This window comes from Leptomonas pyrrhocoris, assembly GCF_001293395.1.
Source record: "Leptomonas pyrrhocoris isolate H10 chromosome Unknown, whole genome shotgun sequence".
Lineage (NCBI taxonomy): Eukaryota > Euglenozoa > Kinetoplastea > Trypanosomatida > Trypanosomatidae > Leptomonas > Leptomonas pyrrhocoris.
The window spans coordinates 1,160,745-1,187,431 of NW_015438358.1; the positions used below are offsets into that span (position 1 = coordinate 1,160,745).

Here is a 26,687-nt window from a genome sequence, read left to right on the forward strand (position 1 = left end):
CGGCAATGCGTGACGACCAACACTGTGCATGAACGCCATGAAGCTTCGTGTCTCCTCCTTTTTACATATTTATTCGCTCCATGAAACCGCTGCGGTTTCTTCGTCTTTCGTATCTGGTTGGTTCTTCTTTTTCGTCCTTATTTCGATAGTTTTGTGTAAAGCACCAACATCGTTTCGTTGTGGGGTGTAGTCTCTTGTCGTTTGTCGCCTGTTCTTTTCTTCTGTCTCTCTTCGTCACCGTGACGTAAAAAAAATGAAGGAGAAAAAAAAAACATGGCATGTACATACTTGGCGTGTTCGGCTGCACGTCAATAGTGTTGTCCTTCTCCCACACGCATATTCTCGTAGACCAAGCGTAGCAAATACAAAGTGAAATGATAAAGCAGACAACTTACGGTATCTTCATGACGTGCGGTTGCGTTGACGATTTCGCCGATGCACCGCATTTCTTCAGAACAAATAGCGGGAGAGGACGCGGCGCACAAGCTGCCATAAAGCATCTGCTCTACGAAAAGAAGATAATTTAAAGCTGATGATCGTTTCACAATGCTGATTTGTCCTAGCATTCGGTAAGAAGAAAAACAGCAGTATCAACTTTTGCCAAGTTAAGCGTTATGGGATCTTAAGTACTTCTTTTCTTACACATCTTGCCTCCTGCCTCCACCTTTAAAAAAAAATATCGCTCCTCAAATATTACTTGTTTTTCGTTTTACGGTTTCTTTCGTCTGTGTGTGATGACCGTAGAACTGTATGTTGCAGAGTGCGACGCACACACCCGCTCACACAACAAAGCGAACACAAAAATATGTCACTGCCACCCAACACCGGATCGATTGAGCTGACCGCCTTTCGCGCGCACACGGCCCAGCTGCTCGCGAGGGGCGAGCGTCTGGACAAGCGAGACTTTGCTACGTGTCGCATGCCTACTGTGGTGCGTGAGGAGCGCGTCGGCCCATCCTCCGACGTGAGCGGCAGCAGCAACAGCGGCAGCAAGAACACGAGCACGGTCACAACGAGCATCAATTTGACCAATAACGGCAGTCTCGCAGCAGTGATGTACACCGACAACTATGGTTCCTGCATTCAGTGTACCGTGCAGGGCTTACTTGGCCCTCCTCGGCCTCAAACCCCTGCCGCGGGTCGCCTGAACGTCCACGTCGAGGCACCGTTTCTTGAGCAGCCGGGCGGCGCGGGCGGTGCGAATTACAAGTCTTTCCAGTACATCATCAGCAACGACAATGTCGACCTCGCCCTGCGCGAACTCGAGGGCTACATAGGCATCGTGCTGGAGGGGTGCTTTGATTTGCGGCAGCTGAGCATTTACGAACGGGAGGCATGCTGGGTGCTGAATGTGAATGTCACGCTGCTGAGTTTCGATGGGGGGCTGCGCGCGGGCAGCCTGCACGCTGTGTTGGCTGCGCTGCACAAACTCCACCTGCCTCGTACCCGCCTACCCAACGGCGACGTGATTGAGCGTCGTCAGCTGCGGCTGTCGTGTCTGCCGGTGGCCTGCACGTTTGGCTTCCTGGCCGGGGCGCAGGTTCGTCTCTTGACGGACACGACAGCGATGGAGGAGTTCGTGGCGGATGGAATTATTACAGTGGCGGTGAGCGAGTCAGGGGAGGTGGTCGGGGTGCACCAAACGGGGCGGTGCCCGTTGCTGGCGCAGGCCCTGACAGCGGCGGTGCAGCAGTGGATGCAGGGATCTGCTGCGGTGCGCGAGGCGTTGTACGGCTGAGTTTCTTTTCATCTACTCACGGGAGGTGGCTTTTCCGTTGCTCACTGAACGATTAACGGAGAAACGCAAGAAATGACGAATGCAGCCAACCGCGGTGGTCGGCGACCACTCGTTGTCCGCCGGTATCGAAGCCGCGGCGGGATTACGAATTGAGTTGGTGGTGCTGCTGCAAGGACCGAGGAAAGATTTCTTCCCTTTTGGATGAAAGCTGGCTTGCGCAGCTAGTATTGGCAGTGACGCTCAGGTGTTTCTTGTTTCTACCTTCAGTGTTTAATCGCCTAAATGAACGCGTAACAACTATCATGAAAAAGAAAAGGAGGATGGAAAGCTATTAAAACGAGAAGTAGTTCGTTGTGGTCTTCAGTCGCTGTTTCGAAGGATCTCCTGCTGCCTGGCGGTTCTTTATCTCAGGCTTTTAAATCAAGTCTCGCAGATCTCAACAGCTTTCGTTATTGTTGTTTTACCTGTTAAACAATTGTTAAACGGCCGTGTGCAAGATAGTTAGTTCTTTTGAAATCCGTTTTTTTTCTTCTTGCTGGTGCACTCCACTTTAGCATCTGCACGTGTTTCTATCTTTCTTTTCTTTTCAATGGATGCGTAAGTCAAACTGTTCTCTCTCTCCCTTTCTTTCCCTGTTCCTCTCGCGCAACACCAACCTGTCCTTCACAACCCTTCTTGCACAGTCAAACATCACATTTGTGTGTGTGTGTGTGTGTGTGTGTGTGTGTGTTGTCGTGTTCTCCTCAGCACATTCGGTGGCAACCGATTTATTGTTATTGAAGAAAACAGAACACCTGAGCGGTAAGGAAGCAATGGACTTGGCAGGTTATGATCTGCAGAACCACCAGCTGGCTCGCCAGCTGCACTTGATGTCGCACCTGTACGAGGTGTTTCTCACCAACGCGATGTGCTATCCTCTCTTCTACGAATCCCTTCACCCAAGCGCCAAGCAACAGGCACGCACTGTCCTCCTCGCCTTAAATCGCGTGTTTGAAAAGGGCGAGCGAGGCGGCAGTACCTTCTTCACACGAAGTCCTTACCGCCTGTACACCATGCGGTGCGTTCTTTCGTATCTCGTGTACCCAGACTGCATCCTGCCATGGCCCCGCTGCGTGTCTCGCCTTATCGGATCATCGACAACCGCAACAGCACCACAGCTGGAGGAGACGCAGAGTACACCACCGCCCCTCCCTGCAACGGCTTCATCCAGCTTGGACGCCACGCCGCTGCGCTCAGATTCCACGGTGGAAACGGTGGCGCCGGCGCAGACCCACGGAGGCTCCACGGATCCCTCGTCCACCGCTGCTCAATCACCTCCGGCGCCGTCGCTGCCACCTCCTCTTAGCCCAGCAGCGCTGAAGCCGGCCAGCAGCGTTGTGGCGGCACCAGCGGCCGTGGCTGATATTGCGCTGCGCCCCCTCTTCTATATCCGTCCTGTGGCGGCACAGGGGACGGATCGCAGCGCTCCCTACTTCGGCACCACCACGCAAATTTACGTCCGCATGGTCCACCCCCACCTGCTGAATGAGGAGTCGCTGAATCCCTTCTTTGGCCGCTATGGCCAGGTGGACTGCACGGCAATCCAACGGACATCGCTGCTGCACTACGCGGCCCAGCTCGGCGAGGCCGCCACGGAGGCTCTGCACCAGCTCTTCGCCGCTTCTAACACCTCCGACTCCTCGGCCCTGTACGTGCAAGACTTCATCATTTCAGTCGACTCTCACCAGAACGCCGTGCACGCGGTGCGTCGTGCCTACTACAAAGAGCTCGTCTGCATCGCCCTGCACGATGCCACCGGCGTACATAACACGCACTGCCTGGCAGATGTGAATGGGTGGATGCGGCGGCACGCCTTCGTGTGGCGGCTGCGCGGTGAGGTGGGAGTGAGCGCCGCGGAGAAGGAAGCGGCGGAGAACGCCGCCGTGGCCGCCGCCGTGGCGAAGCGACGCAAACGTGCTCGAGCGAAGCACCGCCGGCGCGAGCAGAAGCGCCGACGGCGTGCGGTGCTCGGCAAGGGTGGTTCATCTTCCCATTCTTCGGCTTCCACGTCTGCATCTGAGAGCGACGCGGACAAGGATGGCGAAAGTAGCGGTAGCGAGAGCGGCTCCTCCTCAACGACGGACTCCAGCAGCAGTAGCAGTAGCGGCGTCGAGGATGATTTGGCGCAGTTTGTGCCGGATGTGGTGTTGGACGGCTTCCCCTACTGGACGACGGAGGATCAGCTGAAAGTGCTGCTGCAGGAGTACGGCACCGTCGTCGAGCTCCGCCTGTCACTTGACGACTTGTCCGGTGCCTTCACAGGTTGTGTGCTGGTGCGGATGTCAACGTTGGACGAGGCGATTCACGTCTCTCGCGCGTTGCACGACACGCTGCATCGCGGCCATCGATTGATCAGTGGCGTTATCAATGAGAAGCTGGAGGTGGTGGCCTTGGAGGACGGCGAGGATGTGCGCATCCCAGCCATTCCGGAGCAGGTGCCTTACGATGTTTCATTGAACGAGCGGGTCTGGGTGTAACGCTGTTGTTTCACAGGGTTTGGCTTTTCTGTTGTATGCATTTGTCAATGAGCTGTTTTTTTCTATTTCAGCGACAAGGCGAATTCGTCCGGTCTTTAAAAGAAGAAGGAAAGATGAAGAAGTTCACGCATTTCGTAGCAAAGAAAACTCACCGAACAAAGGGAGTTTTTCCACCGATGGAGAAAATTCACGTCTAGGCGAAGGCCACTGCAAAACGTGGCTGAGGTCAGCTGCCGTTCCATCTCTTCCGCTTGTCTTTTTATCTTCTTCCTCCTTTTCTTTTACTAATATATGTATCAATATATGCATGTATCAGCGGCTGGGAACAGAGCGTGTCTAGAAGCCATCACGTTCGTGGGCAATCCTTATTGTTTTGCTGCGTAGAAGGGCAGAAATAATAATAAAAAGCAATACCATCAAAATACACACACACACACACACAACACGAAGAATGGCGGAGACGAAGCCGTTATCCGTGAAGCGCTCCTTCTTGGAGCCGCTGCCGGTCCCGAAGGCGGCCACCAAAGCCAATCCGACTGGAAGCGGTTCCGCAGCCTCGACCAAGGCGTCTCCTAACACCAGCCTGGAGTGGCTGCAGCTGGCCTCACAGCTGCTGATCGCAAGCGGCAACAGCGGTTCGGCAGAGGATCGCGTTCTCCTGCTGTGCGAGGAGGTGGCGGGCATGCTGCTCGAAGACGATGCGAAGGCACGCCGGATTCAGCAGCAACAGCAGCGCAAGCTGACCGCGGTGGAGGCCGAGACGGCCGTCTACAGCCCCCAGGAAGGGGAGGGAGTCAGCGCGAGTGCCGCCCCCGGTGCGGCCGAAGACGCGGACGTCGCCTCGTCCCCGTCGACGGAGCGGCTGCAAGCGGCCTACCTTCTCACCGCCGCGTCGCTGGCTGCGGTGGAGGCGCATCGCCTGCCTGCCGCGGAGTCCGCCGTTCGTCTTGCCCGGGCTGCCGTCGAGGCCTATCGGTGCCCGATGACGGCGTGGTGCATCGCCGGCGCGTGTGTGCACTGGGGGACGGTCACCCGCGACGCGGAGCAGCGCAGCGCCGCCTATCAAACCGCCCTGACGGTGATCGCGTCCACCTGCAAGGACTTGCTAGCGGCGGAATCGATGACAGCCGAGCCAGCTGGCTACGCCGTACGCATCGCTTGGATGCTGGTCGAAATGGGTGCTGTGAGCCAGGCGCGGGAGCCGCTGACGGCGGTGCTTCAGGTGTACCCACAAAACTACATGGCTCTGTTGCTGCTGACGCTGCTGCACACGGTGGACGGCGACTACGAGAGCGCCAGTGCGGCCGTCATGCACCTGCTCCAGGCGTACCCGACAGACGTGGCAGCCATCGTGGTGCACGCGGCGGTGCAGCAGCGGTCCCGTGTGTCGGAGGCGGCGGGCGCGACTGCCAAGGACCCAAACGGCAACATCGTCAAGAACCACAGCAGCAGCGGCAGCGCCGACGAGGCAGCGGAGGAGCTCGCCGTGGCCATGGCGCGCATTGTCAAACTCCACGACGAGGCCGCCTTAGCGGAAACGCAGGGCGTACGGAAAAAGTCGTTGAAGGGCCTGTGCACGCACTGCGCGCCGGATGAGGACGTCGAGGGTGGCCCAAAGCACTCCTACGGCGAGCTGCGGCGTCGGGTGGTGGGGCACTGGGCTCTGCTCAGTCACGTGGCCACGCGGTTGGGCTGCACAACCATGGCCGAGGTGGCCATTGCGGCCGGCACGGACCTGGCGTCGCAGAGCAGGCTTTTGTATTATCGGTCTTTTGCTGATCTGCAGTGCAGTCAGGCACGTCTCTCGCTGGTTCGCCTGAGGGAGGCGATCGCCGCGCAGCACGATGGCCGCTACGGCGCACCAACGACGGCTTTGGTGCGGGACATGAACTTACTGGGTCAGTGGGAGTTGGACACGGTGGCGGCGGACTCCACGCCGATGCTGAGCCTTCCGTTAACTGCGACGGCCTCTGAAGGGCTGTCGTCCACCTCGCCTCTCGCCGGGGGACCCGCACACCGGCTGATCTCCTCGAAGCTCTTCGATGCCGTCTCCGCGACGCTCTTAGCCGCCCTGGAAGCCCACCCAAACCACGCTGAGGGCCACACGCTGTTTGGTGTGACGCGGCTTCTGGAGGCAGCGCAGGCAGACTTGCCGTCCGAGACGCGACACAATCGGCTGCAGGAGGCGGGCCGTCACTTCTTCAACGCGATGCGGGCCGATGGCGCCTTCACGGAGGCCTACACCGGAGCGGGTGTGGTGGCGGAGGCGCAAGGCGCAACGTCGGAGAGTTTCGACTACTACGCCTCCGCGGCGGCGGTGGCGGTGCAGGCACCACTGATCCCGTGGGGTTACTTCAGCTACCTTTATGAATAGAAAGGGTGGGTGAGTGAGAGGGAGAGGAACATCCCGTGTGTTTCTTTGTTTTTATCCCGAGGAGTACTCTGGATTATTACTTTCTTTGGTTTGTCAACGCAGACTGAGCAGTTCCTGCTCTTTCTCTCGTCATCAGCCGTGGTGGAATCAACGGTGGAGGACATCACTCTGCGTGCGCGAGGGTGTGCGCGGAGGTCGGAGTGCTTTTTTTCTTTTGGCTCCGAAAACTCTCTCATTTTTTTCTTTTGAATATTTGCGACCCACCGTGTTTTACGTGCATCTTGCTCTCCTTCCCACCGATAAGAAGTTGTCGAAGACTGCTCCTCGTACACATCAGTCAGAGATACACCACAATAGAAAAGAACAACAGCCGCCGTAGCAGCAGCAAGGTTTGTTTCGTCGGTGCAGCTTCTTTTTTTTTCTTCTCGACGTTACGCGTGCATCTTCCTCTGAATGGGCACGATGCTTCATGTAGGTAAATATGGTGAGAAAGCCATATTGATGCGTCTTTCGTGGTGTGATGTGCCCACACGGCACGATATCAACCGTTTGCGTTATTACGCTCCTGCTGTGAAGCGTGCACTCCTTGACTCGGTGCTTCGGTGACCTCCATTTACGTATAATAATAATAATAATTATTGTTGTTGCTTTGGACGTTTTCGATTTCGCTTTCTACGGCCTCGCCTCGCTTCTTCCACTCCTGAATCAAACCGGCGCATAGAACCGCACAACTTTGCGCGTGTACTCGCAGCATACGATACGAAGTACGAACAAAGCAAAAAAGGTAATATATATGCATGCATCTATATATATTTATTAACCCATTTCATTAGCTTCGCACCTTTCCAGAGCAGTCCCGCTTTCTTCCACCTCTGTGCAACTTGAGTCATGTCCGCCCTCAACATCACGTGTGCGGGTGCGGTGTACCACGGCTGCACCACGCTGGAAGTGATGAAGTATCGCTGCCCGCAGTGGCAACCGGGTAATGACATGCCCATCAACGACGCTCCCGAGGAGGCGGCGGAAGAGGAAACCGAAGCGGCAGACCAGAGCGACGGCGAGGCTCCGGCATCGGACGAGTCTAGCGACGGCGAGGCTCCGGCATCGGACGAGTCTAGCGACGGCGAGGCTCCGGCATCGGACGAGTCTAGCGAAGACGACTAGGCAAATGACAAGGAGCCACGTAGGAAAAAAGAGAAAGTTTTTATGCAAGAAAGGAACTGCAGGAGCGTGCCGACGCCTCCTCTTCCTTCCTTTTTCTCTTTACTTCCAATCACGCAGCACTCTGACTTCTTGCGGGAAGAGCGCTTTCTTTGATTTATGAGGGGGCGGCTTGGGTGGGTGTGTGTTTCCCCGCCGTGCCTGCTTTGGTGCTTGCGCTATTTAATTTTTCCTTGAACACATATTTGCATATATAAAGTGAACTTACGTAGTAGTAGAATAGCAGTATTAACCTCAACCCACAGCGCAACCAAAAGAAAAGGCTCTAATTGAAAGAAAACGAAGTGTGGCCGGAGTCGATGCCAACGGTGAAGCTCAGAGAGGTAGTAGTGGATGAATTGGGCTGTAATACACACCGCAACGAAGCACGTCGTCGCGGCTGGAGGTTCGCTTCAGGAGGAAAGGAACTCCAGGTGATGCAACGCGAGCGAACATTTTCTAGACGAGCAATGGCTTCGTCCTTCAGGGTTTTTTTTTTCTCTGACGCGGCTGCCGGGTAAATGCTGAGCTGGTTTCTGGCTTCAATTGCTTTTTTCCCCTTTCCTCATGTTCTTCCTTTGGGATTGCTGTTGTTGGGTTGATAGTTGCGTATCTCCCATTCTCTTTTTTTCCTGGTGCTGGGAGTCCATGCTGCGCTGACTCCTTCCGTTATCTTCCTCTGTTGTCATTGCTGACAGCTAGTCCCAGTAGGAGAAGGAAACATCAACTCGTAGAAGAGAAACGGAAAATCGATTTGGCTTCTACTCGGTGTGCGATGCTCCGCAAGTGCTGTCTATGGCGTTGGCGTCCAGAACGGCGCCTGCCACGTCGCTTCCGCGATGTCCCTGACGAGTTCACCGATCTTCGCACGGCGGACAGCCGACCGATGCTTTTTACGCCTAGGCGTCCTGCCCCACTGCGGGACGTGACCCGCCTCCACGACGTCCTCATCGACAACGCTGCCGTCAGCGCGCACAATTCGGACGATATCACGCAGCAGCCCATCGCCCTGCTGGCGCCCGATCGAATGGGACTGCCGCCCCAACTTGTGGGGTACCTGGAGCACCGCTTTCTTGATACAAACCGCAGTCTCTCCGCCACACCAGCAGCAGTGACGGCCGGCTCCTCCTCTTTTCAGGGACTCACCGTCGCACAGGCGCGCATTCTGCAGCACATGTATGCGAGTCAAGACGTGGCGGTGTGTGCGCCGACCGGGACGGGCAAAACCTTCGCGCTTTGTCTCGGCGTCATCGCACGCCTCATGCGGGACGGCCCGATGAAGCTGCTGTCCACCGTTGTCTTGGTGACCAGCGACTACCTGTGCTGGCAGGTGGAAAGGTGGCTGCGTGAGATGTGGTGGTACCCCAACGACGACCGACTGGTGTTTGCAGCCACAAGCGATCTGTCCGAGGAGCACGTGTACCGCCGTCTGACGAAGGAGCTTGTGCGGGATGCGGACCGGCCGAGCAAGGTCGTTGGCACGGTGGAGAACCGCCCCTACGTCGTGGTCACCACGCCCGATGTGCTCTGGAGGTTTTACCAGCGCCGCCGCGTCGCGATTGAGCGGCGGGAGGTGTACAAGAACAAGAAGGGCTACTCCTTCTCCCTCACACCTGTGCTTCCGGCGGTGGACATGGTTGTGGTGGACGAGGTGGATGAAGTCATGCCGTCGACGCAGCCCAGCGCACCGGGCAACCGTCTCCTAAAGGAGCTGTTCAGGCACACGAAATACCAGGCCCCGGTGCAGGTGGTCTTTACGAGTGCGACGCTGGCCGGGTCGACCGTCAATCACATTCGGCGCTACATGAAGAAGAACCTTCTAGCAGATCGCACGTCGCGCGTATTCGAAAGCGCGAGAGAGTCGTCCACGCGCCTGGCCGCCGTATCTAGCACGATTTCACGCGCTGCCGTGCCAGAGAGCATCCGCCACTTCTTCTACACCGCTGACACAGCAGCAGAGCAGTGCCAGTGCTTGGCCAAGGCGATGGCTGCCACATGCCCCTCGTTTCAAACTACGCGGTTGGATGAGAGAACTTTATGTCACTCCGATAGCAGCGACATTTCGAGTGCTGCTGCTGCGCATCGGGACTTTATTTTGCTGGTGCTGCCAGATTCAGCGGATGTGGGCAGGTTTATCACCGATGTCTTGCTGCCGAGCCAAGACGATGCACTGCGCCGTCTCGGTACTGCTGGCCACCCCTTGTGTGCACGCTACGCGGTGGAACGACTGGATTGTACGCTGGGGGAGCAGCAGCGGCAGCGGCGCCGAGCAGAGACGCGAAAGTTTATTCAGCGCACCGTCCGCAGCGCCGAGGCACTCGAGAACGATGAAGTGATGTCGAGCAATTCTGGCATCGGTGTCTTCCCGCGGTTTGCGCGCGACGTCGCCGACGAGCAAGTTACGAGCGCACATGCGGAGGAGAGGCCGGGAGGGTGCGCGGCGAACCTTCCGCATGGCAACCGTATTGCTGATCCGCTTACCAAAGCGATGGAGAAAACAAGCAATGCTACGCCACCATCGCCTAAAGATGCGTCGCCTGCTGCTGAGCAGACACCTCCGCGGCGATCGTTTATCACGTGCAACTGCAGCAATGTCCGTGGACTCGACCTTCCACACCTCACCCACGTGATCATTCTCGCACAGCCCACCAGCGGCCTCGAGTACGCGCATTGGTGCGGCCGTGTGGGTCGCTTTGGGCAGCCCGGCGTCTCCATCACGCTTATGGCGCGGGGCGCGACGCGGGGCATGCATGACTTCTGCAACTCGCTGGGCATCGAATTCCGCGTGGAGAAGCGCCACCCCGCGGTGGACGTCAACGCAGAGCGACTGTTGGGAGGTGCGGAGGTTGCGTAGAAGACCCACAGAAAAGTGCAAAATAGCTCTGCCAACGCAGCATTCTCCGCAGCCTGCACTTTTGGTGCAGATACCGCAGTTCCTCTAACAGTTTCTTTTTTTCTTGTCTTTACCTGCCTCAAGGTGACGTGGACCACACCGTTGTGACCATACTAGTTACTCTTCCTCTTCACATTATCATTGTAGTTCGACTGCGAGTTGCTACAAGGAACCAAAACAGCCAAAAAACAACAACACTAAATACAGATTGCTGCCACATCATGGGCCCGGAGTTCGGTATTTTCGTACACGTTGAGGTCCGTTGCACTGCTTCTGCGAGGAACTCCTCGTCCTCTCCTATCAAAGACGTGACTTTCTGGGTCAATGCATTCAGATGCTATTTCGTTTTCCAAATGAAACTATCGAGTATCGAAGGAATGCAGCGACCGAATCGTGTATCTTCTTTCTGCCATTTCCCCCCTCCCCCCTTTCTTCTTCCCTTGAACGGCTTCAAACTACCGCATTTCCACCCAACGCGCTGTTGCATCCTTACTCCTTAGCCAATCTCGACGCTTGTACAAACCCTCCAAGCAACAGACGTCAACAAAGTAAACATAAATTAAAAAGAAATCAAAAACAAAAAACGACCGTCCATACTTCTCATCAATATCTACCTGACCCTGACAAAGCACTCAAATTGACAACAAATTGATTGAAAATAAAAGCATCTTTCCTACTGAGAAGAAAAGTCATTCAGCAGTCAAACAGTTTTCGTGTTTTATACCCTCTGCAGACTGTTTTCTTTTCCTTCTTTAAGTATTTGAAGTGTGCTCTTCTTCCTTTCTTTTTCCTTTTCTGTCTTCGGTGTCTTTATTCGGTATCCCCCAAAAAACAATAATAAAAACAAAACAGGAGACATTATTTTTCGATCGCGCCGGAATATATACTCTAACCTTTCACATTTACTGTATCATCCGCTACTTTTCTTGCTTTAGTGTTTTTTGGTTTTTGTGACTTTTCGAGTTTTTATATTCGTGTGCCATTCTCCCGTTTACGCGCTCCACATTTTTCTCCCTTTCTTTCCTAGAATTCTTGCTTTCGGTTCTCTTTTCGTTATATATGTTACTGTGTTTTTTGTTTTTATAAGTGCAACTCTCGAAGAAAGCAGGCGCCCCCTTTTTCTATCTTTCTGGGTTTTGGCAACAACAGGTCACTGCGTTCAAAGTTGAGCTTCCCAAGTTTCCTATTCTCTTCGCATCGTCTTACTGTTTTTCTTCTTCAGCGGCAAGTATACGGATATTCATATAAAGATTGTCTTTTCTTGTCTCCTGAAGACCGCCGTTCCCACTCCTATTTCTCTCTCCCTTCCGTTCTCGATCACCGTCCCGGAGAGAGCCGAGATCAAAGGAAGAAGACAAGCAAAGTAAACGATCACGAAGAACAGAAGTTGCAGCTCGTCGTCTGTCAAACACGTCTACTCCCTTCTCTCTTTTTTTGTTGTTTTCAGGCTGTTCTACACTGCCGTTGATTGTTACTTCATTTTAAACTCTTTTTTACTTTTTTTTTTACCTCTTCACGTTCATAGCGCCGTTTATATTTCTGCAATACGCAATCAGAACGAAACGCCCCCGAGGAGAGATAGTACGAAGCACCACCGTACACTATTTACTGACTCAGCCGCGCTCAGACCTGTTTCGGCCAACGAAGAAGAAAGCAATGTTCGCAGATCTGAAGAATATTCCGACTTTTGGCAGCAACAACTTGTCTGCCTGGTCGTACATTGAGAAGGACCCCGTCGATTGGAGCGCCACGAGCAATCCACCAGCGCCGAATGAAGCAGATGTGAAGGCGTTGCTGCAGATGCTGTCCGGTAGCGCGGACAGTGGGGAGCTAATCCACACCGACCCCTCTGCGCTGTACGAGCGACTGGAGATGAAGTCACCGCCGAGCAGCAACGAGGAAACCGATGAACGCGTCGTCGGCACGCACAACTCCCTCGAGGCCGGCTGCGACTTCCTCCACCTCTTTAACCACAACGACGCCGAGGATGCGGCGCCGAAGCTGCTGGAGCCGGAGGACTTGCTGAAGGAAAACACGTGCGGTGGCACACCCAACAGCACCTACTGCCACCCAGCCTCTTCTTCGTCCAATGCGTTGACGGGCAGCAGCAGCGCCAGCTCGCACACGGATCGACCGGCGTCGACGACAATGACGTCGCGCGGCATCGAGTCCACAAAACGCCTCTCCATCTCACACCCATCGCGGCACAACACCGCCGTTTCGAACGCGCTGGCGAACATCGGTAGCGGCCTCGCCGAGGAGAACTTCAATGTGCTGACACCGGACAAACGCATGATGCTGTCGATCCCTGCCGAGTACATCCAGACTACCCTCGGCAGCCGCAACTACCGCCGCCGCAACCGCGAAAAGCTCCTGTTCTCCTTCTGCCTCTGCAAGACATTCTGCAGCGGCGCCACGTGCCACCACGGCTCCGAGTGCGACTTTATCCACTGTGACCCGGAGAAGCTGCGCCTGGTGCAGAGTGCGGCGGAGTCGAAGGGCAGGAAGGCGGACCCAACCTCGGTGCACTCCTTCCAGGTACATTGGTCGACCCCCGTCTACTCGCTGACCGAGGCGGTGTACCCTCGCCTGCCTGGCGGCAGCGTTGTGTACGTGAAGCGCGGTGGCCAGGGCACCGGCGCTAACTCCCCGCAGGGGCTCTCGTCGGAGATGGTTTACGCGACGGTGGGCGGGCAGGAGGCGCTGCGACTGCGCTCCACCGCCCCGCTGCGCGTCTGCAAGCACTACGAGCGGGAGAAGTGTGCCCGCGGCCCCCTCTGCCACTTTATTCACCCCGTCGTCCTCCACAAATCGGTCGGATCGGCGGGCAGCACCAGCGCAATCGCAGCCGCAACGACGGCAGAGGCAAACGCTCGCCACGGCGCAGCGCCCCCGTCCACGCCGTCTGCTGTGACGCCCTTCTCGCAGACGGGTCGCCCGGCTCCCTACACCGCACCGCCGCCGCTGCCAACGACCACCACCACGACTACCACCGCTGGCCCCACTGCGGCGCCGTTGCTGACCGCCGCGCAGCTGCCGTCCGGTGCATTGGTGCGCTACGGCGATGCCCTCTTTCTCTGGATCCCGGAGCGGCAGCAGCTGGTGCCCGTGCACGCGACCACGACTACTAGGGTGAACCCGCCCGCATCGCCCACGTCAGGCCAGCCACCCGCCATGCTGGTGAACATCGAGTACCAGCGCGGGCTGAATGGTGCGGTGAGTTCGCCGACGGGCTTCCAGATGCCCGCGAATGCGATGCTGGTGCAATCCTCCAGCGCAGTCGCGGCGCACGCGTCTCACCACCCGTACAGCAGCCCTCCCGTGCAGCGCAACCTGACGAGCGTGAACGCGCCCAACTGCGCCAGCCCCGTTTATCCGACCATCGTCTTCCCTTGCTAAAAAGGAAAAGAAAAGCACGGATATCTGCGTGTTCGTTTGTGTGGGTGCTTTGCTGATAACGAGTTGCTTCTAAAGAGTTGGTTATCTCTGTTCGCGAGGTAAGATCTTCTTTTCTGCCGACCCTCGAGTAGCACGCACGGAAGGCGCATTCGGGGGAGTTGGATGCTGCGCGAACAGTGCGAATGCGAAACAACAGTTTTCGCAGAGACGTAAAAGGCGTCTGTGCTTCACATTTGTTTTTTCTTCCGTTTTTTTCTTTTGTTCTTGTAAGCACCGTGAATTCCCCCTCCCCTCTTTTCTTGTTTTGATTTTCCTTTCTTCTGCCTTCCTTTTTGTTTTCTGAAAATTCGTCTCAAACTTGCGTTTTTTTTCTTTGAAGTGTCTGTCTCTCTCTCTCTCCCTCCTGCGATCGTGTCTGGCGGAAAATTTCGCCTGTTAACTTGCTGGTCGTGCATTACTGCATGTCAGCAGACCCCTTCTTAAAGAGAAGAAACGTTGCTCTAAGAGAAAAGAAGAAAAAAAAAACATCGAACGTAAGCAAGAGATGATTGTGTTTCTCGACATATGAAGTTCTTACAAGAATGGCCAAACGAACTCCTTTTCCTATACATATTGCTCCCTCTCTCCCTTTTTTTCCCCCTTTTTTGTTTAGTGGAATTCCGAAAGGAAACGGGAAAAACAAATATTTGGTGCAATGTCACTTCGACTCTCCTCATGTTTTACTTTCATTTCTTTCTTTCTTTCTCTCTTGCTTTTCGCTAAACGCAGCCTTATAAAATGATCGTTCTGTGACGTTTTTTTTTTGGTGTTTAGAGTGTGTAAACGTGTGTGTTTTAGTCGCACGCCAATGCTGGTGCTGCGACGGTACCGAGCTTAAATAAGCCTCTTCTTCTCTCCCACCTCCTTTGACTCTACTTTACTGTGCTGTGCTACTTCTATATATATATCTCAATTTCTTTTTCTCTCTTTCTCTCTTCGTGCCTCATGTGGATGCCCACTTTGACTGTTTTTTTTTTTGTGATGTCCTTTGGTGCCAAGTGCTGTTGATACCTTATATACGTGCACCGCGCGGAAGCATGCGGTTCAGTTCGGATAGAAGCGCACGCCACTAATTTCAAGCGAACCACCGCGACAGCAAGCAAACAAACAAACAAGCAAGCAAAAAAGGACTAGAACAGGGAAGCGTTACTTATTTTACTGTGTTGTGCTGTTTCCCCCGTAAACGGACGACAATAGAGGGCTTGCTATTTCTCTGTTTCTCTCTTTCCTTTCTGATCTTTAAAGTGGTTCGCTGATACCTTTTTTTTTTCTATCTTCTGGTGAAGCACTTCTTCTTCCCCGTCTGAGTTGTCTTTTGTTCTTTTTAGCTGCATATACTGCGTAATGACACACTCATCAATGAATGAGTGTGGTTTCTGAAGAGAAATATATGCAGCTTGTTTTCGTACTTTTCTTGTCCTTTTCTAATTATGTTTGCTCTTGTTCTGTCGGAATTGTCATCGCTGTTTGATACCGTTAGATACTTGTGGTGGGATAAGTACTTTCACCTTCGCTATAAAACTTTGCTGTTTTTTTTTATTCTATCTACGAAGGCCGCCCTTTTTTTGATTTTTTTTTCTTCCTGTGTTGTTCTGCAACAGTAAGAGACAATAAAGAAAAGAAGCTGATGTACTATCGTGCCGCTTTTTATTATTATTCTCGCTGCATTTCTTTTTTTTTCCTTGTCAACCAGCTTCAGCCTTCTGTGCTTTGAAGTATTGTGCACTACTTATTTACGCGTGTTTTCATTTCTATCAGCACTGTCGCTTGAAGGACATTTTTTATTTCTTTGCTCTTCAACACGATGTTAATTACTTTCGATCGCTCCACATCTATCCTTGCTTTATTCTCTCCTTTTTTTTTTTCTTCCGATTCTCTGTCGTTTATACGCACACAGTAGAGCACGCGCCATTTTCGTGGCTGGAGAATTCCACCATGACGCGTGTGGTGTACAGGGATTATAACCAGTATTAATAATAAAAGCTCTTCTATGATTGTACCTTAAAAACAAATCAATGAGACACATTAAAACACACTCTCTCACACACACATGCTCTAGTAAACGCAGACAACACCCTCGCACAGATTCATTAACACTATCTATTAAATATACCACCCCGATGTTTGTTTCTACCGTAGGACAATTAAAAAAACAACAACAACCCATAACCCCCCCCCCCCACGCGTTCACTTGGATTATATGATGGTCTGAAAGCGATCTCGCTCTCGTTTTCTCGTTACTCTTCGTTTTGGTTTTTCTTCGTTTCGCCATTCGAACTCGCTTTTTCTTTTTCTTATATACCGTTGTGACTTTCAATTTCAAGCGTTTTCTAATATCTATTTTACTCTCCTTTTTCTGCTTACATCTTTGTGGACTCCGTTGCATGTGAAGTCTTTCTCCGGTGTTGGCTTCAAAAGAAAGGAAGAAGGAAAGGGAACTGCCCGAAGAAAAAAAAACTCGTTTCGACTATCACTTTTCTTGTTTTCTTTCTGGAGATGCAACCTCCACACTTAAAAAATCACCTTTGTCGTGTTCTTGAGGTTTCGTAGCTGCATCGACAAAAAGAAAACATGATAAAAAAAAAATGTGAGTGCTCGAAACACGAGCACCTGATACGAATTGAAAGACGGAAAAAGGTCTTTTGTGGCTCAGATCCGTGTTGTCCTCTTCGAAGCCCATCTCTCTTTTCCTTTTCGCTTTTTCTTTTTTTGGTTCCTTCTCACACGCGTCACGTAAGAGGAGACATTGTTCTCTAATACCTCCTTTTTTGTTTGTTTCTCCCACAATCGCTCTGCCTTCATTTTCAATCTTCAAGTCTTGTTCCCCCCCGAAAAGAAAACACTCACCTTCCCTTTTTTTTTCCTTTCCCTGGCACTTGAGCACTGAAAGGGCTGGCGAATGGACGCCCCGTCCCCGTCTTTCCATTTCATTACCTTTGTGTGTTTTTCTTGCTGAGCGTGTAAGAAACAGAATAATAACAACGGTGAGGTGAGTGTAGGAACGTAATCAGAATACAAAGGCGACAACCTTTTTTGTTTTTTTTTTCTTCTCTTGTTTTTTTCTTTTAGGATGTGTGCAATCGATTTGTGTTGCTTTTCGCTTTGTGTTCCTCTGTTTTCTTTGCCGTGCTCTCTTCTTTTCGCCGATTGAAACCTAGAAAAGCTCTGTTGTTTTTACCGGTTTTGTTTTCTATGTGTTCTCCTTCCCTGAAGTGTAATGGCCATTTCGCGGAGCTTCTTTATTGGCTCCCTATTATTGAAACCGTTTATTAAATAACTCCTTATATACATATATATATATATATATAGTCCGGTGTCACGCCTCTTCTGGTCTCTTTCGTAATTTCTTTTCTTCTTCTTCTGGAGGCTGCGCTTTTATTCGGCGCGTGACAGTAAAAGGCGGAGCCGCGTTCAAAAGAGAAACCAAGAGAGCTGCAGTCAAACAGCACCCCCTTTTTTTTTCTTGCTGTTCGTGCCTTCTTCCATGGACTGTACGTGGGCCGCGCACTCAGTAAATGGAAATTATGGAAAAGTCAACGACAAGATGTGAAGGACACTGAAGGAGGGGACGGAGGCCGCTGTGCTGCTGAGATGAGGGGGACGAGCGGGTCACGAACTCTACGTAAGCGCCAGTTAAAAAGCTGGACGAGGAGGGGTTGCCTGTACTACGCTTTGCATGCCAACACCTCTCAGCAAGCCGATCGGCTTTTCGCCTCCTTTTTCCCGTGCATTTTTGCCTTATTCAGTGTAACAGAGTTTGTTTTGAATTTTTCTATAACCTTTTTTTTGTCGCATCTCTATTCCTCTCTTAGCTGACGCTAGACTCTTCGTTTTGGGTGTTGAAGATTGTGTGTATGCTTTTTTTTTCCTGCTGTTTCGACTACCAGTAAGCCGCCTCCAGTGAAGTCACATGACATTGTCTTTTCAACGCTATTCTCCTGGTTCTATCTAAACGGATGTGTGATGCTTCACACGGACTTCGCTTTTTCTTTTTCCCTGAAAAAAAAAACTATCCTTTCTTTTTTTTTTCGGGTGTGCACCATCGAAAATCGATTCTCAGCAACAAAAGGAAGGGCACTTACGCGAAGCATCGAACCGCTTCGTTGTGAGTTCCTTGTCGTTTTGAGAAGAAACGCTCACTGAATCTCTCAGTGATCCCTTCTTTTATTTTTCTGCGTGTCGATCATTATTATTATTATTATTATTATTCCTAATTTCTCTTTTTCAAATTTTTTTTTCGTTTGCTTCAAAAGTAGTATTTTGGCTGTATGACATGAGTAGACGCGTGTGGGTGATGGTGATAGGTAAGGATGTATTCATTGTTTGCTGTTGCATTGCACCAACGCTGTCCTACTCGTTCGTTTTGTAAACCTCACACAACGGCATGTGATTTTATGTATTCCCCCCCTCCTCCTCCTCCTCTAACACACACACACACACACAGTTAAAAAAAAAAAACTAATACCACGAGAACAACTAAAAGAAAAAACTCTCTAAGTTTTCATTCGTCGACGAGCATCACTCATATGTGTGTTTCCGTAGAACAACTCCTAAAAAAGGGAAACACCTTCGTTTCCCGGAGCCATATACCAGCCATTTGATTCAACTTTTTTCATGAGCTTAGCTTTTTTTATTATTGTTGTTGCTGCTGTCACTGCCTACTACCGTTTTCTTTCTACGGTTTGTGCCTAAGGCGTGTGTGCGTGTGTGCGTGAGCGCTTTCGTGCCACTCTCTTTTGCTTTCTCTTTATTTTGCCGTTGTTTGCGGTGGTGTTTGTGCTTTGCTCTTACTGCCAAGTCCCCTCCTGCAAAGGAAAGACTCGTTCGCTGGAGCAAGCGGCACAACAGGCTGCCAGTGAATCAAAAATGATGACACACCTCCATGAGAGTAAAGAAAAAGTCGCATTAAAAGCATCGAAAACCTTTTAAGCGTTTCCTTTTCTTTTACATTTGATTCTTTGCGGCAGATTAATTAACACCCGTGGCTTGATTTTTTTTTTTTGTTTGAATGCGTAACTCACGACTCCTTTTTTTCTCTTGCTCACATACACTCTCTCATGCTTGTTGTTTCTCAACCTCTTGATTCTTTTAGAGGCGCCAGAAAATAATGGCTGTTGTTAGTGGTCTCGATGGTCATCTTTAAATATACGCACGTTTCTTTTTCTCTTGTATACACCTTCCACGGACTACGACAAAGTCAGCGAATCAACTAGCATTTTTTTTCCACGGCGATGCATAAAGGATGAGAAAACAATAACGGGGAATGAGAGAAAGGAAAGAATTCTTCTTCTTTTTTTTTAAAGGTAGAGATGTTGTGGTGGAAGAAGAATCGAAGTACTTGAGTTCGCATGCTTGATACTTAATGCAATATGCACGAACCGATTCTTTCCTCATAGGCATAAAGGAAGATCGAGAATGCTTTATAGGTAAGTGCTTCTTTTCCGCGTGCACGAATCGAAAGGAAAGGGTTTTTTTTAATTAATATATATATATATATATTGCCTGAACTCTTCCACTGAGTGGTGAACTCGTCCTCAATTTCATTCCCATCCGTTCTACATGAATGGTCTCCGGAGGCAATTGAGTTTTGTTTTTCCGTCAGAGCGAAAAATGATTTTTTTTTTAAAGATATTCTAGCTTTCCATTCCTCATCATTGAGGCTGGCCGATAAATCTTACGTATGTACCAATGAGTATGTATGGATTCCACCTCTGTTTTTTTCGCGCCGTTCCCGTCATGAGTGAGGCTTTTCTTTCCGTTTTCTTTGTGTATATTCTCCTACATGTTCCGCTTCCGCTGTTTGTTTTTTGTTCTCATTATCGTGTTCAGATACTATGAGCCAACACCGCCCGATCCCCTCGCTTTGGAAAGGCGAAGCACTGTCTTCAAGTGGCGTAATCCTACCACCTAGGAAGGAAGAGAAGAAACATGTTGAAATCGGAGTGCTTCACCTTCAGTCTTGTGACACTTGTCTTGGCTTTGTGAGCTTACTAAACGGTTTTATTATTGTTATTCGTATTACCCTTGTATTCAGAATAGCTTCGTATTCTCTTCTTTTTTTGTTTGTGTGTGTGTCGTTGTCGTTTTCCTCCTCTCTTTTTCCTCCTCCATCACACGTTGGTGATTAACGGAATAATAATAATTCCTGATCGTTGTCTCCCCCTCCCCCTCTCGTTATATATGTTGATCTGTTTGTCCATTTTCTTTTTTGAAATTGGGTTTTGCATCGCTTTTCTTCTCACGCAAGAATAATCCCTTTGTAGATGACGCGGCGGTCTTTCTCTCTCTCTCTCCCTTTCCCTCGTTAGCGGGGTAGCTCTTAGCAACAACAAAAGGAAAAGAACAGAAATGGTGTGCAAGAGAGGCACTGTGCGGAAAGTGCGAGAGATGGCGACGGAGAGACCCGTTGGGTCTCTTCAGCTTTTCCCCATGAAGGAGGAAAGAGGAAAAGATAAGCAACGTCAAGGCAAAAGGAATACCAGATTGTGCAATGCACGTGAGAAGCGGCCAAGTAGAACCTGTGCAAGTTCCACTGCGTGATTTCTGTGAAGCTCGAGGAAAAAGAAGGCAGAAAATAAAATAAAAAAACAGATAGAGGCACGCTGCATCACTACTTTGAAGGGGAAAGTGCCTGCACTTCTCGGGGTTTTTTTTTCTGCTTTCCTTTCCTTCCGGCGACTATTTCCTTTGTGGGTCGTGCCTCTGTTATCACTTCCATGATGCCACTGACGTTCTTCTCCTTTGCTCTCTTTTCTGTTCTTTTGCTTAGTTTTGTTTCACGGAGAGAAGAAAAGGAAGACATCACGAAGGCGCCCTTCTCTTTTTCCGATTTCACCGTGTTTACCTTTTTTGATAGGAAGGCTTCTCTTTCTCCGTACGTATCTTCTGTGCTTTTCTGTTACTTTTATATTTATTTATTTGTCGTTGATCCCTCTTCAAACAGCGTGTACACTGTGACAGCTGTTCTTCTCCTTCTCTTTTTTTTGAATTGTGCTAGTTTTTGCTAACTATCCCGCCAGGTCTTTCTTTTTGCGCCCGTTCACACAGTCGATCAATTCTTTTTTCTCTCTTTAAGAAAGAAAGAAAAACACGTACGTACGAAACAAGAACTACGGCTGCGTCGGCAATAGACATGAACTTTTATGTGCTTCGAGCTTTTTTTTATCTGCCCCCGTGAGCGAAGATTGTTCTCCCCCTATTTTCTTTTTCTTTTTCTTCATGCTTTGTCCGTTTCTCCGGTGAGGGCGAACGTGAAGGAGGAAGTTGCGTTGTAGCCGGCAACAGAGTCCCCTCCCCCTCCCTTTCTCTCCGTTTTAGGACAAGAGACGTGAGGTGAAAAAGATAACGGCGCACGATCGACACCGGAAAGAAAGGTCTATAAGCGAGCCTTCAGTTCTGCTTTGTATACTTAAACGAATTGAAAGGCCGAACAACAAGACCCTCCCCCGTTGATATCCTTTCTTAATGAACTCTGTGCAGCCATGATAAATTGCTTTGAATAATGTATCTCTGTTCTGTTTTCTTCTCTTTATTTACCTCCTGCAACGACTTGTGTATCCGACAGGAAGGCGCGCAGAAGGTGCTCCTCGTATTTACACGTTCCCCTCGTGGAACCGTGCATTTATAGTTATTAAACTCTCTTCTTCTTCTTCTTTTTTTTTTATCACATTTTGTTGTCTTGTTACTTTACTTAATCGTCTTGAAGAAATTTCTCTCTAGAAGAACAACCACCACTACCACATCAAAGCCGTGCCAATTTACCTATACCTCTTTCTCCTCATTTTCTAGGCAACGTCTTTTGTTAACATCCCCCCGCTTTTAGCCTTTCTGCGCTGATGGGTGTTGGTTCAACAGATTCTTCTCGTTCCCTTTTTTTTCTTATTACTTCGCTTATCGTTCGCATTTAGGCTTTTCAAGCTGCCATTGATCGTTTTTCTTTTCTCTTTTTCCCTACTGAAAGGCGCGGGGCACAGAACTGGTGGTCTTCTTTCGGTATTTGCTCCCACGAAAACGAACACGCAGACTCTCCTTTGACGTAGTTCTCTTGTGTCCTCGCCTTTCACCCGCTCTCATTTCATTTTTTTCTTTGCTTTTTAGTGATGGCATATTTATTTGTGTTCCGTATTGTTTTTCTTGAGAACTGTGTAAGTAAAGGTGCTGGCAAAAGCTTCTTTCGTCAGGACATCAAAAATTGCGTGTGATCCACTGTGCGAAGCTACCGGGATAGCTTATCGTAGCGGGGGGAAGCACTCGAGTGAGGAATGAAAGAAAGGTGAAAAAGCAGTTTACCGCTGCTAAGGAACACTCCCCTACAACAACAACAACAATAGAATGGCGTAACAAAGTGAGGTTGATTTGTGAAGCATTTTTTGTGTATGCGCGAATGCTATGACCCTCGTGCCCATCTTTTTCATATGTTGTTCTTCTCTTGTTCTTTTTTTTCCCCTTAAAGGAACTCTTGTTTCTGTACCAACAGTTGAAACCAATGAACCTTTTTGTTTTCCCCCTTTTCGGAAGGAAAATTATATATGCATGAGCGCTCTTTTTTCCTTTTTGTTAGTATTCCTTTTGTTGTTGAAAATCTTCTTTTACTAAAACTGAAGTGTTGAAAACAAGCAAGCGAAAAAGTAACAAATAATCAAAAACGAAAATCTTCTCTGCGCAAGTAGGCCGTATGTAAACGGATGCGTGTGTGGAGACTCCATGTCGGGACGCATGAAGGATGCTCAACAGGCGTCATCGTATCCTGGGTTCGGATGACAGCCAGTGCTCGCATTACTATTGTTTCGTACCTCCACAAAGGCTTAGCCAATGCCGATGTTTGCCGTTGCGGTGTGAGCAGGGAGGGGTCGTCGCCGCAAAAGAAGAAAAAGAAGAGGGTATGTGTTTGTGGACCTTTTCTGCATGTACCGTTATTCCTCCCCGCAGTAAACAGATGCGCAACGCTGTTCGACACGGCAGCACCTCCAAAGGGGCACACTTAACCTCAAACTCCCCATCAACTCGGCATTTGTTTTTCCTGTTTCTTCTCCTCTCTTCTTTCCCCTATCTTTTTTTCCCTTTCTGATGGAGCGGCTTGAAGGCGAAGAAAAAAAGAGGCGAGCCCCGCATTATTATTATTATTATTATTAATATTAATATTATTATTATTATTCCATAAAGTCAACCGACTCGAGGCGAGGAGTCCACAGGGAAAACAGACACACAGACTTTCTGCTCGCTAAAGCCGCTTCACTGTTTCGCCAGACGTCTTGCAATTACTTCTTTGTAGGCTTTGCTGTTTGTTTGTTTGTTTGTTTGTTCTGCGCCTTCACTTGCAGTGCTTCCGCAGTGTAGAACGTAGCTAGCATCGCACCGACGCTTTGACGGTCACCCGTTCTCTTCACACCGCTAACGCTGCGCTCTCTCTGCCAAAAAACAAAACAATAACAAGCAGGTTCTTATCATGCTCACCACCAAACAAGCTGCTCGCTGCAGTCAACCTTTACCAGTCTTTCTGCCGTTTCAGCACGAAAATCTTTCCGTCCAATGGCCACCCATTTGCCAGGATCCCCAGCTTCTGCAGAAGGCTCGGCGTAGCTTTTTAGAGTGGTTGCCTGGCAACACGCGTCAGGCGCTCCTTGACGAGCTCCGCAGGACCACCGAAGAGCGTACTCGGCCATGCTCCGGTGCTGCGCAGTCTTCGCAACGGAGTAAACACCCAACAACAATAGGAAAGAAGACTGCACCCCTCCTGCAAGCCTCAAACGAAGAGAAGCGCAACAAGGCCGTCACGAAATGTGGCGTTAAAGGAGTTTCGATAGCCGTCGTAACGCACAATCTCTCCGACCCTGAAGGGTATGCAGACTCGGAAGCAGCGTTGGCATTTCTTTTCTTCCTTCTCTACCCTGCCCTGGAGCACCAGTCGATGGGAGAAGCGTCGGGCGAGGCTCGTGCGGTGCCCTCACCAAACCAGGTGTTGATCCAGCTTGAACTGACGTGTGCGGTTCTGCTGCGGTGCGTAGCGCGGGCCATCCATACAGATGACGCCGTCCGTGCAATCGGGTCCTCGTGTGGGCCAGCCGATGCTTCTCTGTCGGCGCGTGTGCAAGCCCAAGCAGTGTCGGCGTCTCTCCAGCTGTGGCTGCGGTTTTTCCTCTTCTTTTTCCTCGATCAGCTGCGACGCGAGCGCATCCGCGTGGCCAGCCTGGTCGTCACTGCTGCGCGTCTCAAACAAACCGTTTCTCTGCTTCATCCACGGTCCACGAAAGAAGACAAAGGGAGCACTGGCGTCAAGCCGATGAGCACCACATCAACGAATCAACCCGTCACCGAGGAAGAGGCGTATTTGCAGACACACCCTTTCCTTAACGGAGGTCACCCCCTGCACTTCTACGCGCAAAAGCTCCACAACGCAACGAGGAACATCTGCCGAGATGCCAAGAGGGCGCGAGTGTTTGACGGAGATCTGGCCAAGGGGAACTCGCGTTCCAGGAAGCCAATCTTACTGGCAAAGAAGAAGCACTTACAGCCGCCGCAGCGGAAGCAGACAACGGCAGCCTCGAGCACGCGCCGGCAAAGCCGTCCACCAGGGAAGCGTGCCTGCGGCTGGCATGGCAGACAGCAACGGTGGCGCGCCGACAGGGAAACCAGCAGCGACTCCATCTCTTCTTCTGCGTTCTCGTCAGACTCAGAGTGCACTGGAAAGGAAGACGATGAGGATAGTCCAGTGGTGAAGCGTGTAACGCCTTCTTCGTGTGCGAAGAGCGCCACCTTAGACGACGATGTCCCCCTCGCTGCGTTGGCGCCTTTCTTGTCTTGCTCTTATTAAACTGCTTTTAAACGGCAACAGCAGCTTTTCATATCCTAACGATACTATTTTCCTCTTGAAACTTCAAAAAGGAAAAGAGAAGAACCAGCGTTTTGAGGCTTCTTTGTGTTATCTGCTATCTCTTCCGTGAATCGGAGGAGTTCATCTGCTCTTTTTTTTCCTCTGCTCGAAATGATAAGACGAGAATTACAACGAACGCGTTGCGCAGTAAAGAAAAAGGAGGGCTATTTCAGATGAGCTGCCGCTCACACTGTGCTACCTTGGGCCGTACGTTTCAGTGGAAGAAGAAAAGAAATATACGCGGAGCAGGCGCTTTCCTCTTTCTCCCTAAGTGACACGCCACCTGGTTGGTCGATGCGCATGCGTTCCCTCCTACAAGCGCGTGTTATGCGTCTTGCTTGCACGCGTTTTATACTGCCTGCGCTTGGTATAACACATCCGTGCAGAATGGCCCTTTTTTGCCTCATCATCATCGTCTTCTTTCTGGTTTACTCGTCTTAAAACGTCAACAACTTATGGCACCTGCCATGAACTGTACGTTTTTCTCTCTCTCTCCACTTCCCGTTTCAGAGGTGTGCGGGAAAGGAACGGAACGTTTATCTAAACGAAAAAAGCCGCGCTCTTCTCACTTTGCAGGCTTGCTTCGATAGATTCCAACGAGGTCTTCTTTTTTTTCCCTCTTGGAAGGTGGCGCGTACTGCTCTTGTTCTTCTTGTGAGCAACGACGTTTCTTCTGATTTGCTCTCTCCCCTTCTTTAGGCTAAGGAAAGTTAAAAAGGAAAGAACAGCATTAATTATCAATCTCAATAGGTGTTTTTAGTGAGCCATGTCGCGCGAGGTGATCGAGGGCGTCATTGAGCACCTCACCTACACGAAGGGCGTGTTGGGGGTGGTGGTGTGCACGGCTGCGGGAGAGCCGATTCGCGATAGCTTTCAAAACTTAGATCGCTCGTTGGCGCAGTCGTACGCGGCGATGGCGGCCGACCTTGCGCGTCAGGCGGCGTGTCTGTTCGAGCCGATGAAAGCGTGTCCTGTAGCCGCTGCGCCGGAGAGTACGAAGGGCGCGTCACGGAAGAAGTCAGCGTCTGCCCCGCCCGTTTTACCGATTCGGGAGAGTGCCGTAGAGCTGATCCGCGTGCGCACGTTGTTGCACGAGATTGTCGTCCGCTGCAGCGAGGGGTTTCTCCTCGTGGTCGTGCAGGAGCCCGTTGACTGAGAGAGATCGGGCGACTCTCTCTGCGTCCTTTTTTCTTCTGTTCCGTCGCATTTTTTCCCCCAAGCGATGATGTAGGTTGTGTCGAGTGACGTATTCGAGTCAAGTGGAAACTGTCGCTTTTTTCCCCTTTGCTCTGGTTGTTTTACTTCTCGCTTCTCCCGATGTGCAATTCTTTTCGGTGTGTCTCACCCGCCACCTCGCGTGCCTTGGGGCCGTAACTCCCCTATCGATGCGTAGGGAACTCTTCGTCGTAACGATGCGACTGAAAGAGAGAGGAAAAGGAAACAAACGCCAGCGGTGGCGTTGTGCTACGAAATATGCATCTTCGGTGTTCCGTTCAAAGAAAAACTGCGTCATGCTCTTAAAAAAAAAAGCAAAAAATGTGAATTTAACACTTACGTGGCGTCGTTTTCTTTTCCGTTCCGAAGCAAGTGTATATCGTCCTACTGCATATCCCTTACGTTCAACTTGGTCCTCTGCTGTTCTTCTTCTTCCTTTTCCT

The 26,687-nt window shown here is 50.8% G+C and overlaps 8 protein-coding genes across 8 annotated transcripts; all 8 read left to right on the forward strand.

Annotated features, from left to right (window-relative positions):
- Positions 1 to 742: 742 nt before the first annotated feature.
- On the forward strand, positions 743 to 1,738 carry ABB37_01424 (putative exosome-associated protein 2; the record flags this gene model as incomplete). Its single annotated transcript, XM_015797910.1, has 1 exon — positions 743 to 1,738. The coding sequence occupies exon 1, from the start codon at positions 806 to 808 to the stop codon at positions 1,736 to 1,738; it is 933 nt and encodes a 310-aa protein (XP_015663430.1). The 5' UTR covers positions 743 to 805.
- An 812-nt stretch (positions 1,739 to 2,550) lies between these two features.
- ABB37_01425 (putative Rna-binding protein) lies at positions 2,551 to 4,254 on the forward strand (the record flags this gene model as incomplete). Its single annotated transcript, XM_015797911.1, has 1 exon — positions 2,551 to 4,254. One exon carries the CDS (start codon positions 2,551 to 2,553, stop codon positions 4,252 to 4,254), a length of 1,704 nt encoding a protein of 567 aa, XP_015663431.1.
- A 314-nt stretch (positions 4,255 to 4,568) lies between these two features.
- ABB37_01426 (hypothetical protein) lies at positions 4,569 to 6,628 on the forward strand (the record flags this gene model as incomplete). The annotated part of the gene is made up of 1 exon (XM_015797912.1): positions 4,569 to 6,628. The coding sequence occupies exon 1, from the start codon at positions 4,706 to 4,708 to the stop codon at positions 6,626 to 6,628; it is 1,923 nt and encodes a 640-aa protein (XP_015663432.1). The 5' UTR covers positions 4,569 to 4,705.
- Positions 6,629 to 7,347: 719 nt separating this feature from the next.
- Positions 7,348 to 7,792, forward strand: ABB37_01427 (unspecified product; the record flags this gene model as incomplete). Its single annotated transcript, XM_015797913.1, has 1 exon — positions 7,348 to 7,792. The coding sequence occupies exon 1, from the start codon at positions 7,517 to 7,519 to the stop codon at positions 7,790 to 7,792; it is 276 nt and encodes a 91-aa protein (XP_015663433.1). The 5' UTR covers positions 7,348 to 7,516.
- A 639-nt stretch (positions 7,793 to 8,431) lies between these two features.
- Positions 8,432 to 10,682, forward strand: ABB37_01428 (putative DEAD/DEAH box helicase; the record flags this gene model as incomplete). Its single annotated transcript, XM_015797914.1, has 1 exon — positions 8,432 to 10,682. The coding sequence occupies exon 1, from the start codon at positions 8,604 to 8,606 to the stop codon at positions 10,680 to 10,682; it is 2,079 nt and encodes a 692-aa protein (XP_015663434.1). The 5' UTR covers positions 8,432 to 8,603.
- A 537-nt stretch (positions 10,683 to 11,219) lies between these two features.
- Positions 11,220 to 14,120, forward strand: ABB37_01429 (hypothetical protein; the record flags this gene model as incomplete). Its single annotated transcript, XM_015797915.1, has 1 exon — positions 11,220 to 14,120. Exon 1 carries the CDS (start codon positions 12,378 to 12,380, stop codon positions 14,118 to 14,120), a length of 1,743 nt encoding a protein of 580 aa, XP_015663435.1. The 5' UTR covers positions 11,220 to 12,377.
- Positions 14,121 to 23,604: 9,484 nt separating this feature from the next.
- Positions 23,605 to 24,969, forward strand: ABB37_01430 (hypothetical protein; the record flags this gene model as incomplete). Its single annotated transcript, XM_015797916.1, has 1 exon — positions 23,605 to 24,969. The coding sequence occupies one exon, from the start codon at positions 23,605 to 23,607 to the stop codon at positions 24,967 to 24,969; it is 1,365 nt and encodes a 454-aa protein (XP_015663436.1).
- Positions 24,970 to 25,537: 568 nt separating this feature from the next.
- On the forward strand, positions 25,538 to 26,185 carry ABB37_01431 (hypothetical protein; the record flags this gene model as incomplete). Its single annotated transcript, XM_015797917.1, has 1 exon — positions 25,538 to 26,185. The coding sequence occupies exon 1, from the start codon at positions 25,796 to 25,798 to the stop codon at positions 26,183 to 26,185; it is 390 nt and encodes a 129-aa protein (XP_015663437.1). The 5' UTR covers positions 25,538 to 25,795.
- Between the last annotated feature and the right edge of the window lie 502 nt (positions 26,186 to 26,687).